General features: G+C 35.8%; 1 protein-coding gene across 20 annotated transcripts in view; it reads right to left on the bottom strand.

Moving 5' to 3' along the window:
* The window catches only part of CHD9 (chromodomain helicase DNA binding protein 9), a 275857-nt gene that overhangs the window by 65739 nt on the left and 191389 nt on the right, over nt 1-18729 (bottom strand). For all 20 annotated transcript variants that reach the window (XM_015126131.3, XM_028840899.2, XM_077984746.1 and 17 more), the window contains 6 exons: nt 16513-16656; nt 16142-16397; nt 14177-14387; nt 11597-11792; nt 7248-7415; nt 6070-6249 (listed from right to left, as the gene is read on the bottom strand). In XM_015126131.3, coding sequence (XP_014981617.2) covers nt 6070-6249; nt 7248-7415; nt 11597-11792; nt 14177-14387; nt 16142-16397; nt 16513-16656 — 1155 coding nt within the window. The remainder of the gene's footprint in view (nt 1-6069; nt 6250-7247; nt 7416-11596; nt 11793-14176; nt 14388-16141; nt 16398-16512; nt 16657-18729) is intronic.

The raw sequence follows: 18729 nt of genomic DNA, 5'->3' as shown, positions 1-18729 counted from the left end.
TATTTTTAAATGTGGTAATAGTATTGTAGTTATGTTTTAAAAGTCTTTATTTTTAATGATACATATGGAAACATGTAAAGGTGGTGATATGTGGGATTTGCTTCAAAACAATATGAAAAAGTGGGAGGTGGTGATGAAACAAGTTTAGCAGAAGTTGATAACTGTTGAATACTGTTTGTATTTGTCGCTTAAACTTTATAAAACATCCAGGGCAGGCATGGTGGTTCACACCTGTAAATCCCAACACTTTGGGAGGCCAAGGCAGGAGGATCACTTGAGCCCACGAGTTCGAGACCAGCCTGGGCAACATAGTGAGACTCCATCTCTGTAATAATTTCTTTTAAAGTTAGCCTGGTGTGGTGGTGCACACCTGTAGTCCCAGCTACTTGGGAGGCTGAGGTGGGTGGGTCACTTGACCCCAGGAGGTTGAGAGGTCAAGCTACACTGGGCCATGATTGCACCACTGCACTCCAGGCTGGTGAGAAAACAAGAATCTGTCTCAAAAAAAAAAAAAAAAAAAAAAGTCTAAAACACCAAAAATTAAAAGGCTAAATGCCTCTTGCTGAACTTCAGATTCTGTTCATGTTATTGCTTACCAAGTAATAAATGTATTCATTCATTCCAACTAGTATTCTTTTGAGGTTTGGCTTTTAAGATGCTTACATAAAATAAAGCAAATGTTAAATACTGTGTTTCAAAATATGCATTTTGCTGGCATATTTATTAAACAGAAATGATGGGAACAAATGTTTTAATGAATTTAAATTCCTTTTTTTTTTTGCTTTCTCTAAACTATAGCTTTAATATTATAAAACTACTGAAAAACTAATTTTGTATTTTTTTGAACTGATGAATGTGATAAACTGAATAATGGTCCCTAAAGATACCTCATCCTAATCCCTAGAACCTTGTGAGTTTTGTCTTATATGCAAAAGGGACTTTGCAGATATGATTAAGTTAAGGAACTTGAAACAGAGAGATAGCTTGTATTATCCAAGTAGGCCCTAAATGTAATTATAAATATTCTTACAAGAGTGAGACAGTGGGAGATTTGACTCTAGAATAGAAAAAGGATATGACACAACAGAAGCAGAGATGGGAGTACTGTGGCCATAAGCCAAGGAATGCAGGCAGTCTTAGGAAGTGGAAGAGATAAGAAACAGATCCTCCTCTAAAGCTTCCAGAATGAACTAGCCCTACTGACACCTTGATTTTATCCCTGTAAGACTCATGTTAGACTTCTGACATCTAGAACTATAAAAGAAAAAGTTTGTGTTGTCTTAAGCCATGAACCTTGTGGGCTTTGTGATAATTTGTTACAGTGGCAACAGAAAATAGTATGAGACACTCTTAATGAGAAACCACATATTATAAAAACTCATATTCAACTTTTTTTTTTTTTTTATAAGAGAAAAGATCTCACTCTGTTGCCCAGACTGGAGTGCAGCTGTATGATCATGGCTTATTGCAGCCTCTAGCTCTTGGGCTCAAACAATCCTCCCATCTCAGCCTCTCACGCCAGCTTGCCTGGCTGATTTTTAAATTTTTTGTAGAGATGGAGTTTCACTTTGCTGCCTAGGCTGGTCTCGAACTTCCAGCCTCAAGTGATCTTCCTGTGTTGGCCTTCCGAAGTGTTAGAATTACAGGCGTGTGCCACCAGTCCTGACCTTCATATCCAACTTGAAGGAACAAAGACTAGTTTGATAAAACAACACAGCTATCATCAGCTATATAAAATAAATATGTTATGACAATTCATCAAACTGGTATAAATGAGTATGAGGAACAGACATCTAACTACATGCAAGTAATTCCTTAACTATTTCAGAACAAATTTCTCACAACTGAGGATATATGATACTTGAATATCTTCATTGTTATAAACATATCAATTTTCAGGAATAGTGAAAAGTTTACTGAATGAAGTTCATAGGGTTTTATTTTGTTCTACAGCTTCAGTGATACATGCCTCTTGAGATTTAACCAATCTGGTAAATGAGTATTTGCTTTACATGAACTGTAGAACATTTAACATGAAAAGAAGGCTGGGCATAGTGGTTCATGCCTGTAATCCCAACACTTTGGGAGGGTAAGGTGGGAGGACTGCTTGAGCTCAGGAGTTTGAGACCAGCCTGGGCAACAAAGTAGACTCCCATCTCTATTAAATAATCAAAAAATTAACTGGGCATGGTGGCATGTGCCCATGTGCCTGTGGTCCCAGCAACATGGGAGGCTGAGGCAGGAGGATCACTTGAGCCCAGGAAATCAAGGCTGTAGTGAATCGTTGATTGCACCACTGTACTCCAGCTTGAGTGACAGAGTGAGATCTGTCTCAAAACAAAAACAAAAACAAAAAAAAACCCAACAACAAAAAACCAAAAACCATGAGGAACCATTAAACATGAAGTAATTGAAAGGACACAATCAGATTTTAAAGTGTGTTACTTTTTTGGTTGATTACCTAAAAAAAATTATATGCTACAGTATATAATAATTTTTATTCTGCTATCATATAACTATCGATAATTTTAAAAATGTACCTGGAAGAAATTAAATTTCAGAATTAAATAGCTTTTGTTACATTCATTATAAGACAAATGATGAATTTAATTTACAAATAAAACAATTTTAAATTTCTAAATAATCCAACAGGCTTTTGCTAACTGACATGTAACCTATTTACAAGATGACTTATATGATTCTCAAGGATTGTGACAAGCGATTATACCTACCGAAATAAGATGCTACTCCTTACAAATGCTAAATCGTAATATCCTAGTCCCCCCTAAATTTTTCTTCTTAAAATGCATTCCTTCCACCATTAAACCTCTGTATTATTTGCAAGAGAAGATTTTTAAATTGCAAAATCCATCTTCTTATGACAGGCAGTGGTAGAAAGGCAGAAGGTGCCAACTAAAAGCCCTTACAAATAAGCAGTCCACCTGCAGCACAGTTTAGATGGTTTTCATTCCTTCGTAAATTAAGCAATTCAAAGTATTTTGTTCTCTATCAAATTTTTAAAAATCAGACTAAAAATGTTTCTGTTTCTAGGACCCACCTGGCTGCCCTTATAAAAATCTCTCAAAACAAGTTTTAGGGGATATCATCACTCGAAAATGAAGTTATCAATAATGAGTTCTATTTGATGGATATGTACTAAGTCTCATAAGGACCCTGATCTATATATGTAGCTCCTTATTAAACACTATTTGATAATGCAAAGAAATACAGAATGGAATTATGTTATTTCTTCAAATTGTTGAAAATAGTTGGGCAGAGCTGAAGTCTTTGGATCCCAGGAAAAAGTGTAATATACTACTAACTTTACATCATATTCCATTTTGGCAAATGTCCAGTATCTAATAGCATTCCCATACAACTATGGGAATGAACAAATTATTTGGTAAATGAACAAATTATAAAACAACTAGAGCAAACTCTCAACTCTCCTCAGCATTGTGGTACCTTGTCAGCTCTCAAATGTGATAGTTACTTTCTGGTGTGAGGATTTAAAGGAGATATTTAAATGTTTAAGCATTTCTCAATTCTCAAAGCATTAAGAGTATACTTGAATTCTCTAAGTAAAATAAAAGTTAGATAGCACTGTATAATAAAGTGGGAAAGGCCAAGTACGATTATTACAACCTCCTCTTTAAAGACTCAAAGAGGTTAACTGTTCAAGGTCACTCAGCTTATTGAGTCAGAATTCAAACCCTGTTTTTCTGACTTTCCACGATCATTATCATTAACATGTTAAATGAGGAAGCCAAGAATCACATGTGCTTAATAAATGCTTTGCATATGCCTTCATTAATTAAAAACAAAACAAAACAACAACAACTTTAAGGACAGTATCTTTATGTTTGGCCTAATCAACAAGGACAAAAACCATGACCAATACCTTTTGATATTAATTAGATTTCAGATACAAGGAAAAATATCTCTGTACAAAGAGTACAGAACAACAGAATCAAAACTAAGTAAGATTTCCCAGGAAAAAAAGAGCCGGGGTACATCTACTCAATCATGACCAGTTTTAGTTCTCAGTCTTATACTTTACTTCTGCAATGTTCCTTTTGGAAACAAAAGGAACTACTTTTTTCTGATTTATTCTCTACTAATTTCCAAATCTGTATCCGTGTCCCAGGCAACTCTCCTAGACACCTCCATTTGGATCCTGTAAATGTAATAAATACAACAGCTTCAATACTTTCTTTTCCCCATATGAATGTCCTTCTCTATCTTAAAGACAACCATGACCCTCCTAGCTACTTAAGCAAAAAGTCTTCAAGTCATTTCTGACTCTTCCTTCTAAAAATTTCTAACTGGTCATCAACTCCTATTGATTCAAGTAGGTCTCCATGACCCTGGTTCACCCATCATTATTTCCTACATAAGCCCCTTAAATAATCTTGTTTCTAGTCTTTCCCCTTTCCAACTTGTTCTCCATGCTGCTGCTAGAGTTAAATTTCTAAACCAGATTGCATTATGTCCAATTTCTGCTTGAAGGACTTGAAAAGCTTAACTGCCTTAGGATCAATTTCAAATTCCTCAAAATGGGACATAAAGCCCTTCACAATTGGGGTTCAACTTCCCTAACTCCTTCACCGTTTCATCTCCACGTAATTCATCTCTTGTATCCATACATGCCTATGTCACATTCCTGAAATATTCCTTGTAGTTTAGCAACATATGACTCATTTAGCTGGCTTTTTCTTTCTCTTTGTAAAACAATGAAATTCGCAATTCCCTCAAGACTTAGGTTGAATGTTCTTTTCTTTGCAAAGGCTTTCTTTATTCAGAACATACAGAATTAGTCATCTCCTACTTTATTTTTTTTTTCCAGCAACTATAATCCTTTCATTATAGTATACCTGGCATTTAGCAAAATACCTGACACAAGAATTTATTAGTCCGCTAAATGAACGCAAGCGAGTTTCCATTTGAAGGCTGTTATCATTACTTTTGGTACAGCACCTATACTTCCTGCTATACCACAATATTACCCATAAAGATAAAGAAAGACTTCTGGATTGAAAGCGGAGAGGGGAATGGAGAAGAAGGGAAATGTAGAAAGGAAGTTCAACGGAAAAGAGAAAACTTGTATGTAGTGTTCTGCAATTTGTGCAGGTGAGACAGAATACTGCAATAATAAACTATTCAGATGAATGGAAGAGAGAAGTTCACCACGTCTTGGTTTGGGGAAAAAAAGGAGAGAGAAAGAAAGAAAAATGGGATATGGCTGGGTGTGGTGGTTCATGCCTGTAATCTCAGCACTTTGGGAGGCCAAGGCGGGTGGATCACCCGAGGTCAGAAGTTCGAGACCAGACTGGCTAACGTGGCAAAACCCTGTCTCTATTAAAATTACAAAAATTACCCAGGCATGGTGGCGGAGGTTGCAGTGAGCCGAGATCGTGCCACTGCACTTCAGCCTGGGCGACGGAATGAGACTCTGTCTCAAAAAAAAAAAATAATAATAATAATAATAAAGAAAAAAGGAATAGAAAGGCAATTAGTAAACTTTACAAATATTTTCACCTAACAGCTATTAATGTTTCCTTCCAAAATACAAATTTCATCTTACCCCTTAAGACTTAGATACTCCTGACACCACGTATCCACCTGCCTCGGCCTCCCAAAGTGCTGGGATTACAGATGTGAACCACCCCACCCGGCCAGATGTAAGTATTTAAAATGAAATTGGAAATTCTTTCTCTCCTTTAGGTTCTTTAAATTATGAAAGTTGATGTAAGATGATTTAACCTCTTACATTACTTATATTTTGTTCTGCCTTTGGTATACAGATGTTTAGTTTCTAAATTTGATTTCATATGTTCTACTCTAATATTTAGAACTATTTCTAGTTATTACATTTATTATATTTCACAAGGATCAGAAGAGTTCATGTGAAATTAACATAAGGGATCAGAAAAAAATGAAGGAAAATACATTACCTACTGCTTTTTGGCTAATTCAGTATGTTTAAACATTTGGTGTAAGAGATAAACTTTTTCAGTAGTTAGGATAAGAACATCACTGCTATGTTAATAAAATTGCACTAACTGTTACCTTGGCAAATGTTGACCCACGTCCTTCTGATTCAATTGTAATGGTTTTTGTACGACGTAGTAAAATCTGATCGATATCCTCTTCACAGAATTTAGAGCCTTCATCTTCTTCCTCCATAATGGCACCATAAGCACCTCTTCGAAGCAGATCTTCTATTTCCTTTTTGGAAAGCTGCTGAATCTAAGGAGAAATTAACTTCCATAAAAATAGTTTTTTTTAAAGTTCATAAAATGAGAAAGTATCCCTAAAGGATGTCAAAGAACACAAGAGGCATGCTTAAACTGCATTTGGGTTTGGGATGCACATGAGAGAGAATTCACAGAAATAATATCTTGAAGTTGTTGACTCTTCTTTGCTCTCTTAAAATAAGAATTACCCATCTGCCTAGAATGGCTTTGGTTAAAACAAGGCCTAAGGGTCGGGTAACATCTTTCAAGGTTCTTTTAAATACTAGGATTCTTTATTTTTTTTTCTTTTTGAGACAGGGTCTTGCTCTGTTATCTATGCTAGAGCACAGTGGTATAAATACAGCTCACTGCAGTTGACCTCCTGGGCTCAAGTGAGTCTCCCGCCTCAGCTTCCCAAGTAATGTGGACCACAGGCATGCACCATTATGCCCAGCTAATTTTTATTTTTTATAGAAACAGGGTCTTGCCATGTTGCCCAGGCTTGTCTCAAACTCCTAGGCTCAAGCAATCCTCCTACCTCAGCCTTCTAAAATGCTGAGATTACAGGTATGAGCCATGTGCCCAGCCCAGTACTAGGATCCTATTATTGATAGATATTAGACAAGAACCTTGAGGGAAAAAAAAGCCAAAATGTCATCATTTGTAACAAGACAAAGCCAATGCTAATAGTTGTGAAACTAAAAAAAATTTGAAAACTGTTTATATAAACACAAATTCTATTTTGCTATGCCATCATATAAATGTCCTAAAAAGAAAGCAAAGAATTTCTATCTTGAAAATACATTTAGAATTCATAAGCTCTGGAGCTATACAGAAAGAAAAGGATTCAAAAGTATTAACTAAACATAGCTCTGTCCTGAAAATGTCCCCCTGCATAAAACAAATGTGTTTAGTATTCTGCATGGACCAAAACTAAATGACACACTATTGGAGGTAAAATTAAATGCAAAAACACACAAAAACCTCAAGTAAAAAAGAAAATATACATACACCACCAACATTACTTTCTCTTCCACTCATGCTCTGTAACACAGCTTTATCTAGGCCCAGTTTCAAACTGGCTCGGTCAAACATCTCTCTCTCATATGAGTTACGAGTTACCAGTCTGTAGACTTTAACTGCTTTGTTCTGACCAATTCTGTGGCAACGAGCTTGAGCCTATAAAAATGAAAAGTTACATATTTATTTTCTCAAAAGGCATTTAATAGTAAACTATATGTGTGGTCTATAAACACATGTAAGAATTCTTAGACCATTTTTATTGAATTAATCTTTTTCTAGAAATTAAGGAAGAGCTTACCACAGTAAGAAATAATCCCACAATCAGGAATAAGTTAAAATTTAGCTTTATAAGCTTAAATATCAAAGAATATAAATTCACAAAGGACTACTTTTTTTTTTTTCTTTTTTTTGACGGAGTCTTGCTCTGTCGCCCCAGCTGGAGTGTAGTGGTGCGATCTTGGCTCACTGCAACCTCCGCCTCCTGGGTTCAAGTGATTCTCCCGCCTCAGCCTTCCAAGTAGCTGGGATTACAGGCACCTGCCACCACACGTGGCTAATTTTTGTATTTTTAGTAGAGACAGGGTTTCACCATGTTGGCCAGGCTGGTCTCGAACTCCTGACCTCAAGTGATCCACCCATCTCGACTTCCCAAAGGGTTGGGATTACAGGCATGAGCCACTGCACCCAGCCTTATTATATTTTAATGGAAGTGTAGTCAATATACTTTTAAGCAGGGACACAAAACCTATGAACAGGTTTTACAGTTGATGGCAACTCAAGTTTTTTGTTGTTTTTTTTTAGACATGAGGACTTGCTATGTTGCCCAATAGAACTCCTGGGCTCAAGAGATCCTACCCCTTTGGCCTCTCAAAGTACTGGGATTACAGGTGTGAGCTGCCACTCAAGTTTTAAAGTCTAACCCTAAATTTCTATATTTTTTTCAGTTACATTATCAACAATCTTTTCATTGTATTTTATTTAAGCTGGGTAATTTTTTTCTGTAAGTTATTGGGGTACAGGTGGTATTTGGTTACATGAGTAAGTTCTTTAGTAGTAATTTGTGAGATTTTGGTGCAACCATCACCTGAGCAGTATACACTGCACATATTTGTAGTAATTTATCCCTTGCCCACCTCCCACTCTTCTCCCCAAGTCCCCAAAGTCCATCGTACCATTCTTATGCTTTGTGTCCTCATAGCTTAGCTCCCACTTACGAGTGAGAACACATGATGTTTGGTTTTCCATTCCTGAGTTACTTCACTTAGAATAATAGTCTCCAACATCATCCAGGTCACTGCAAATGCTGTTAATTCATTGTTTTTCATGGCTGTGCAGTATTCTATCATATATAACATATACATTATATATATATATATAAATTGTGCCACTATAAACATGTGTGTCCAAATATCTTTTTCAAATGACTTATTTTCCTCTTAGTAGATACCCAGTAGTAAGATTGCTGGATCAAATAGTAGTTCTACTTTTAGTTCTTTAAGGAATCTCCATACTGTTTTTCCATAGTGGCTGTACTAGTTTATATTCCCACCAGAAGTGTAGACATGTTCCCTGTTCACTGCATCCACATGTTTGTTGGCCATTTGTATATCTTCTTTTGAGAATTAGCCCACTTTTTGATGGAATTTTTTTTTTTTTTTTTTTCCTGATTTGAGTTTGTTGTGTAGATTCTGATTCTGGATACTAGTCCTCTGTCAGTTGTATAGATTGTGAAGATTTTCTCCCACTCTGTGGGTTGTCTGTTTACTCTGCTGACTGTTCCTTTTGCCACGCAAAAGCTCCTTAGTTTAATTAAGTCCCAGCTATTTATCTTCGTTTTAACTGCAACTGCTTTTGGGTTCTTGGTCATGAAATCCTTGCCTAAGCCAGTGTCTAGAAGGGTTTTTCCAATGTTATTTTCTAGAATTTTTATAGTTTCAGGTCTTAGGTTTAAGTCCTTAATGCATCTTGAGTTATTTTTGTATAAGGTGAGAGAAGAGGATCTAGTTTCATTCTCCTACATGTGGCTTGCCAATTATCCCAGTACCATTTGTTGAATAGGGTGTCCTTTCCCCACTTTGTTTTTGTTTGCTTTGTGGAAGATCAGTTGGCTGTAAGTACTTGGGTTTATTTCTGTGTTCTCTATTCTGTTCCATTGGTCTATGTGTCTATTTTTATACCAGTACCACGCTATTTTGATGACTATGGCCTTATAGTATAGTTTGAAGTCAGGTAGTGTGATGCCTTTAGATTTGTTCTTTTGGCTTAGTCTTGCTTTGGCTATGCGAGTTCTTTTTTGGTTCTATATGAATTTTAGAATTGTATTTTCTAAACCTGTGAAGAATGATGGTGGTATTTTGATGGGGATTGCATTGAATTTGTAGAATGCTTTTGGCAGTGTGGTCATTTTCACAATATTAATTCTTCCCATCCATGAACATGGGATGTGTTTCCATTTGTTTGTGCCATCTATGATTTCTTTCTAAGCTGGGTCATTTTTGGGGGGGCGGGAACCACCCAAGGTAAATAACTCTGGATATCTAAATTTTATTTAAATGAAGGACAAACTAATTAATATGCATACATGTTAAAAGTGGAGACATCAGAGATCACATAAGGGCTTCATATTTTATCCTGAGTTCCTACTAAACCTAAACTTTTTATGATAAATCTTGACTCCAGATATTCTATAGAATCTAGTTTTTCTCCCAAATTACTAATCACTTTTCCATTATCTTCAGACAAATTAAATCATAAAATGTGGCTTTAAAATATATAGGGGCACTGATGTTATGCCCCTTGTTGACATTTGTATTCTATCCACATCCATTTTGTGCCATTTGGAACCCAGGACTGTGCCATTTGGAACCCAGGATTGTAAATGGGCAACTTTGCTCTAGGTGTAGAGGAAGTACAAGAGGCCAAATATGATCTTAGTCCATAAAGACTGGATCTACATTAGCAGTCAAATAGGAAAAAACAAGTGACAGGGAGAAGTTGGGAGATTCAGGATAGTTTTTCCACTTTCTATTCAGGTTCTATAAAGTGACTTTATTATTATAAATTAACTTTCAGAACATCCACTGTAGGCAGTTATAAGTACAAACATGCATTTCAAAGGCAGACAATTATAATTTGGGTTTAACATAGGAATTGGGAAACTACAGCCTGTGGACCAAATCTGGCCTGCTAACTAAGAATGGCTTTTTTACCTTTTTAAAGGATTATGACAAATAAACAAGAATGTGTGACAGAGATCTTATGTGGCACACAAAGCTTGAAATATTTACTAATTGAGCCTTCCACAGAAAGAGTTGGTCTCTGGCTTATTGTATTAATTTTGGATAATCTTTTGATATTTTAAAGTAGATTACATATAGTTATATAAATGAGCAATTTAAAATATGTTTTAAGCTATGTAGATTCTCAATAACCATTTATTATATTTGTTTTTATGCTTGCTTAAAAAAATAATATGGCTGGTCTGCAGGTAGTTATTTAATGGGTTGTTCACTTTTACAGATTGAACTCTACTTTTCCCCTTCTCATGACTACACTTGACTAGTTTTATAAAAAAAAAAGTACTAATATGAATTGCAATGCAGTTAAGACAATGATGAATAATAAAATAATTTCTCTTATATTTTGTTCTCTTCTCATATCCTTCTGCAAATTTAGACCCTCTTCAATCACTGTAATTAATATTCCTATATTTCTATGTAGTCCAAGTATAGTCATTACTTATATGTGTGCCTTCATTTTCTTAAGTATTTTATTAAAAAAGCATACTATGATTACAAGATAAAATTAGAATAAGCGAGTATTTATTTTTAAGGATTAAAATTCTGAAATTTTAATTTTATTACAAATAAGTTATTCTTAAGAGCTTAGGTCTCTCTCAAATTTACACATTATTATTTAAACTATAAGAATATCAGGCCAGGCATGATGATGCATGCCTGTAAACCCAGCACTTTTGGAGGCCAAGATGGGAGAAATGCTTGAGTCCTGGGGTTCAAGACCAGCCTGGGCAACATAGTGAGACCTCATATCTAAACAAACAAAAATTACTGTACTCAAATAGGTATAACTTTTTATAAGCTAGTAAGACAAATTTTATAAGTCAGTGAGACACATAAAAAAGTAAAAATTTGTTGTCATCATAGTTTTTATCATAACAATTAAAATAATTTCACCTATTTTATTTGGCACAGATATTTTACAGAGAAACATACATTAGTTTGTCCAGATAAAAATACAAGATGTGGATTATCAAAAACAGTTACACAATTTTACTTTTTTAAAAAATGCATTTCTTGTTAGCCAAGGCAATTATTTACCTGAAGATCATTCTGAGGATTCCAATCAGAATCAAAAATTATACATGTATCAGCTGCAGTTAAGTTGATGCCCAACCCACCAGCTCGGGTACACAGGAGAAAAACAAATCTATCTGAATCAGGTTTACTAAATCTATCTATAGCAGCTTGCCGAAGATTTCCTCTGACTCTGCCATCAATTCGCTCATATAAATATCTATGGAATGAAATGGAATAAATTTACATAAATAATTATAATAAAATTGAAGACATATTCTATCAAATGGAAAGTCAGTTTTCCTGCAGCATTATGTTTTCTCTAAAATTAAGAAGCAATATCATCTAAATTAGTTTCTGTGACTTTATACTTTTTGGTGTTGGTGCTACGGAGAAAACAAAAACAAATATAAAGATACAAAACCTCTGAATTCCTGGATGTATGGGTAAAAGACCACTACAATGAATTTTATTTCAGAAGTTAGAATAACAAAAGGCAGTCTATTAAAAACTGCTTTGCTGATCTCACCATAATACATCACTTTCTTGCAAGAAATAAAGACTTTCACAAAGACTTTATACAAGAAGGCTATGAACGTTTCTTTTGTCCTTAATCCATAATACTACTGACTGACATACTTGCTTCTATATTGCAATCTATTAAGAACACACTGGAATGCTGTTGAATTCTTTATAGTCATTACTGCAAAGTAATTATCTTTTAACTTCCTTTATCCTTCCCCATTTAACATATACAAAACTCAAAAACTGCAAGACATCCAATAAAAATAAAATAGATAAAAATTTAGGAGCTTGGACTCTGAGTGGTATACATATGACATATGACACACTTCTACATATGATTTACTAGAGTTTTAGCAGTCACCCCACGATTATCTCTGGTACCTGCAAAATGGACGAAAGACTTCTAATAATGTTTCTTATGAGAATAAAAGAAACTCTGAATTTTCCATGAAATTTATTACAATAGAAATTTATAAGTACAGTTTTATCTGTATAAGTTCTCCATGTAAGGAGATTAAAAAAATGTAAGAATTACTATTTTTGGGAACAGTGCAACTTAATGTTCATATCATATGATATAAAATTGAGAATAATATACATTTTAAAATGAGGCCAAAGAGTAGGACATTGACATTAAAAATGGAACCAGAAATAAAAATGAAAAATAAAAATGAACTACACAATCTCTAATAATATAAAACAGTATAGACCTTTACTTATCTATATGGGTTAAAATCTATTGAATTAAAATCTGCAAGTCAGATGCGGTGGCTCATACCTATAATCCCAGCACTTTGGGAGGCTGAGGTGGAAGAATTGCTTGAGCCCAGGAGTTTGAGACCGGCTTGGACAACACAGTGAGACCCTGTCTCTATCAAAAATAAATTAGCAGGGTGTGGTAGTGCATGCTTGTAGTCCCAGCTTCCTGGGAGGCTGAGGTTGGAGGACTGCTTGAGCTCAGGAGTTTGAGGTTGCAACAAGCTATGGTCACACCACTGCACAACAACCTGGGCAACAGACTGAGATCATGTCTTTAAAAAAAAAAAAAAAAAACCAACAAAACAGAAATAAAAAAATAAACAAAAACAAAACAAAAAATCTACAGCTGAAATTTCTGATTCTCTTTTACATTAATATGTTACTATCAGATGGAATCCTAATGGTCTGATAAAATATCCTATGATAATTAGCCTATTATAGCCTAAACACTGATTAGACAATATTTTATTTTATTTTATTTTGAGATGGAGTCTCGCTCTGTCGCCCAGGCTGGAGTGCAGTGGTGCGATCTTGGCTCATTGCAAGTTCCAACTCCTGGGTTCACACCATTCTGCCTCAGCCTCCTGAGTAGCTGGGACTACAGAGTCCCACCACCGCACCCGAATAATATTTTGTAGTTTTAATTTTTTTTTCAGTAGAGACGGGGTTTCACCATGTTAGCCAGGATGGTCTCCATCTCCTGACCTCGTGATCTGCCCGCCTTGGCCTCCCAAAGTGCTGGGATTACAGGCATAAGCCACCGCGCCCCGCCTGATTAGACAACATTTAATACTATCTTATTGTGATGTACCAATAAACAAAACAAAAAACACACATTGAAACAAATCAGAAAATATGAAAGCATGAACAAATTTTATATAATATATAATAAAAGTCCCACAGCTTAAGGCTCTAATTATAACAATGAAATAGATCCAAAGGTTCTTGAATCACTTTTTTCAGTTTTGAGGATGACTGCTGTAAATATAAGTCTATTTAAAGTTTCATCCACAAGGTTTATTAATCAAGTAAAATGTACATTATTAAACCCATTCCTGGGTCAACAAATCAAATATTTATTTGCAAGCTTTTCTTAATTGGACTCCTCAGGCACATCTAATATTGCAACATATGCAGGTTAGGAAAACATAACACACAATCCTAAACAATCTTTACTTACAAATTTGAATGCATTATTCTAATATAGGATAAAAGAAAGATATGAGTAAAGTTCATTTACATTACAGTGCTGCACAAATCTTAATAGCACAAACTTAGCATAATTCATAGTATAATTCAGTGGATTACAGTATGCTTTACCTTTTATGTATGAGATAGTCCTCTAGGATGTCAAGGCAGCGAACCATCTGAGAGAAGATGAGCACTTTATGACCTCCGGCTTTCATTTTGGGAAGCAATTTATCAATAAGGACCAATTTACCAGCAGACTGAATCATTGCTTGAAGATGAAAATCAGAAGCAGCTGGATTATACGCATCTCTAAATTCTCCAAGTATTTTCTCCTCAGCACCTGTCAAAGAAATAGGAGAAGGTAATAGCAATGCACAAATGCAGGAAATTCCCAATTGCTTTCCTTTTAATCAAAATTAGTGCTCCTGTGTGTTTTGTAACATAATTTTCTAATGGCATGTACATTGCTTTTATTAGAATTATTTATGCTTGTTGCTGAACCTTCACCAATACCAGACTGTAATTCCATTGAGGACATAAACAATGTCTTAAACATCTTTTTATCTCCTCAGACACCTGGCATAATACTTTGTATAAACTTAAGTTTGCTAAATGTTTAATCAATGCTATTAGGGAAAAAATAAAACTGTGATCCTAACTCAGCTGGTAAACACATATATTTTTAAACATCTAATATTTAAACAGCAATCATAATAGTGGTCATCACTGAAGGACGATCATAGTTGATCTGGATGTGTCTATGGGCATCTTGTTAGCCATCAAAACAAGGAAACAAGAAAAAATTAAGGCTAGGTGCAATGTCTCGTGCCTGTAATCTCAGCACTTTGGGAGACCAAGGCAGAAGGATTTCTTGAGGCCAGTAGTTTGAGACCAGTATGGGCAATATAACAAGACCCCATCTCTACCAAAAAGAAAAAAAAGAAATCAGCTGGGTATGGTGGTGCATATGGCTAGTTACTAGTTACTAGTTCTAGTTACTAAGGAGGCTGAGGCGGAAGGATCAGTTTCCAGGAGCTTGAGGCTACTGTGAGCTATGAACACACCTCTGTACTCCAGCCTGGGAGATAGAGTGACATTGTATCTTAAAAAACAAAAACAAAAACAAAAACAAAAACAAAAGAAAAAAAAAAAAAGAAAAAGAAAGAAGAAAGGCCGGGCGTGGTGGCTCACGCTTGTAATCCCAGCACTTTGGGAGGCTGAGGCGGGCAGATCACAAGGTCAGGAGATCGAGACCACGGTGAAACCTCGTCTCTACTAAAAATACAAAAAAAATTAGCCAGGCGCGGTGGCGGGCACCTGTAGTCCCAGCTACTCAGGAGGCTGAGGCAGGAGAATGGCGTGAACCCGGGAGGCGGAGCTTGCAGTGAGCCGAGATCGCGCCACTGCACTCTAGCCTGGGGGACAGAGCGAGACTCTGTCTCAAAAAAAAAAAAAAAAGAAAGAAGAGAATAAATTAAAATGAAAGCCATGTTACAGGTCCTTGATGCATACTTCCTTCAGATAATCCAAATCAGAATTAAAGAGGCTCTCCGTATTCCTTTCCTCAGCCTGTCTGGCCATAAGAGAGTACTATAACTACAAGAGACTTCAGCTGTCTTGAATGAAGTGAGTAGAGAGAGGTATATTCCCAAGAATAAGTGAACAACTCAAATATTGTACAGAGAGAACACTGGGAGAGAACCTGATAAGATCTTAAAAAGTAACATTATTACAGCACAAGAACTGAAACACTAACTGATGTATCTAGACTGGAAGGAAACCAGGAAAAAAATGGAAATGCAGAAGCCCCCAAAATGGGTTTTGCTGTCTTTGCCCATGAGGAGGATTAAACAAGCATACAAATTCTAGTCCAAATTATACTGAACAAACTGCTGCTGAACATAACCTGGTGTGCTAACATCAGTCACTGTAACGAAGTAGTTCACATTGCCTCTGATTCTGTAATACTTGTAATTCCTTAGACTATCACAGTAGAGAGTCATAACAGCCACTACAGCTGTAGTGTGTTCTGTTTATTTATTCATTAGTATTTGTTGCAAGAAAAATGTATTTGTTATAATCTTTCTTAGCTACCTTTGATAAGATATGGATGATTACAGCATTTCCTGAGCTCCATCATGGTATTGACCAAGTTAGGTACATTAGTTTGTCCTGCTCCTTTGGATAAAAAAGAAAAGTTCTTTTCCAAGATAGCCCGGTAGTATTTCTTTTGAATATTAGTAAGTTCTACTTCAATGATGGTTTCTTCTTTAGGTGCCAACTTCTTTTCCACATCTTCTTTTAATCGTCTCAACATCATTGGTTTCAGGATAGCCTGAAGTTTCTGTACCTGAATGAAAAATGATAAAAAGACATATAACATAAGTGAGCGTTTAATGACACATACAAAATAATTACAATGATAAGAAATGTGATGAATGTATTTACAAAGAGCAATAGGATACCTGTTCCTCTGTTTTCAGATCCCCAAATTCTTGCATAAATGTTGATTCAGAAGGAAACCTTAAGGGTTCAAGAAAGTGAAGAAGACTAAATAGTTCTTCAACTGTATTTTGGAGAGGTGTGCCAGTCAAAAGCACCTTGTGTTCCTACATAAAGTGAGAACAATTCACATCAAACATCACAGTACTATAATTATATGAAAGCTGACTTAGGTTATCAAATGTTCAATATGCAAATATTTTTCTGACTCTCTCTCTCTCTATATATATATTTTGTTTGTTTGTTTAGAGACAAGGTCTTGCTGTGACACCCAGGCTGGAGTGCAGTGATGCCATCATAGTTCAGCATTACACGTACAACATAATTACAATGATTAGAATAAATTACAGTGGTGCCACTGTAACTTTGAACTCCTGGGCTTAAGGGATCCTCCTGCCTCAGACTCCCAAGTAGCTAGGACTACAGGTATGCACCAAAACACCTGGCTAATTTTTACATTTTTTTTTTTTTTTGTAGAGATGAGGTCTTACTATGTTACCCACCTGGTCTCAAGTTCCAGGTCTCAAGTAATCCCAAAGTGCTGGGATTACAGGTGTGAGCCACAGTACCCAAACTCATAATTTTCAAGAGTTAACTCAAAAAACTACATCTCTATCCACAAATCTTTAGGAATGTACTTTCCCAATCACTTTTTAAAAACTCTGTATCATTCTGAAATACTTCACTTTTTATGCTATTCATGCCTTTAAAAATTCTAAATAATTTTAGAAGAAAAGAAATCAACATTCTAAGAATAAAGAGGGCATTTTTTCTTTTGTACTCAAACATTCTTAGTATGGTAATTTGTACACCAAAGAGTGCTCATTATTTATAATTTGGATGATCATCATTTAACTCTTCAAACATGAATGAATTATCAAATCACTGAGGTTACAATACAAGAATGTAAAGGGCTAATTGACACATGCTTTGAAACTAGAATTCCTTAAAAATTAAACATAATAGTAAAAGAAGAAAATGAACACAGAATATTTTTAATGGTAGTACAAATTATTTAAAATTTTATTTGACAAAACCTCTAAATTCCCATGCTAAATATTTTTATATGCATCTGTGAATCTGCATATTATGTATATGGTAGCAAATGGCCTAGAAAGATAAACAGGAAACCATACTGGAATGAGGTGTTGAACTGGGTGTGTGGCATAGATAAACAGGGAGTAAAAAGGAACACTTTAAGTTTTTACAGAATGTGGTTCTTTGTATTTGAATTATTTGTTCAAGTGCTCATGTAGTAATTATGTGATCTTAATTAAAAATCAAAATGTTTAAAAAATGCTTTCATTTGAAAGAAGCAAACAACTAACAAAAAGATGACTATAAGAAATCCCATTATTAATTATAACCAACATATGTTAAACATGTAGAATTGTGTAGGACTTTTTATCATAAATGATCTGAATAATATAACTTCGGTAAAGGGGCTTTCTATTAAAGAATTTATGGCTTAAAACTTACGGTCTTGGCCGGGCACAGTGGTTCACGTCTGTAATCCCAGTACTTTTGGAGTCTGCCGAGGTGGGCGGATCACCTGAGGTCGGGAGTTCGAGACCAGCCTGACCAACATGGAGAAACCCCATCTCTACTAAAAATACAAAATTAGCCAGGCACGGTGGCACATGCCTGTAATCCCAGCTACTCGGGAGGCTGAGGCAGGAGAATCACTTGAACCCGGGAGGCAGAGGTTGCAGTGAGTGGAAACTGCACCATTGCACTCCAGCCTGGGCAACAAGAGAGAAACTCCATCTCAAATAAACAAACAAACAAACAAAAAAACCCAAAACCTTATGGTCTTATTTTCTTTTAAATAGTACATTCTCTATAGAGGTCTTATTTTAAAAATTAATTACTAATGCTTTTCTTTTTTTTTTTTTTTGAGACGGAGTCTCACGCTGTTGCCCAGGCTGGAGTGCAGTGGCGCGATCTCGGCTCACTGCAAGCTCCGCCTCCTGGGTTCACGCCATTCTCCTGCCTCAGCCTCCTGAGTAGCTAGGACTACTGGCGCCCGCCACCGCGCCCGGCTAATTTTTTTTTTTTTTTGTATTTTTAGTAGAGACGGGGTTTCACTGTGGTCTCGATCTCCTGACCTTGTGATCCGCCCGCCTCGGCCTCCCAAAGTGCTGGGATTACAGGCTTGAGCCACCGCGCCCGGCTACTAA

The sequence above is a fragment of the Macaca mulatta genome, chromosome 20 (genome assembly GCF_049350105.2).
Source record: "Macaca mulatta isolate MMU2019108-1 chromosome 20, T2T-MMU8v2.0, whole genome shotgun sequence".
Lineage (NCBI taxonomy): Eukaryota > Metazoa > Chordata > Mammalia > Primates > Cercopithecidae > Macaca > Macaca mulatta.
Note: the sequence above shows the minus strand (reverse complement) of the source record. Positions and strands in the feature narration are given on the sequence as shown.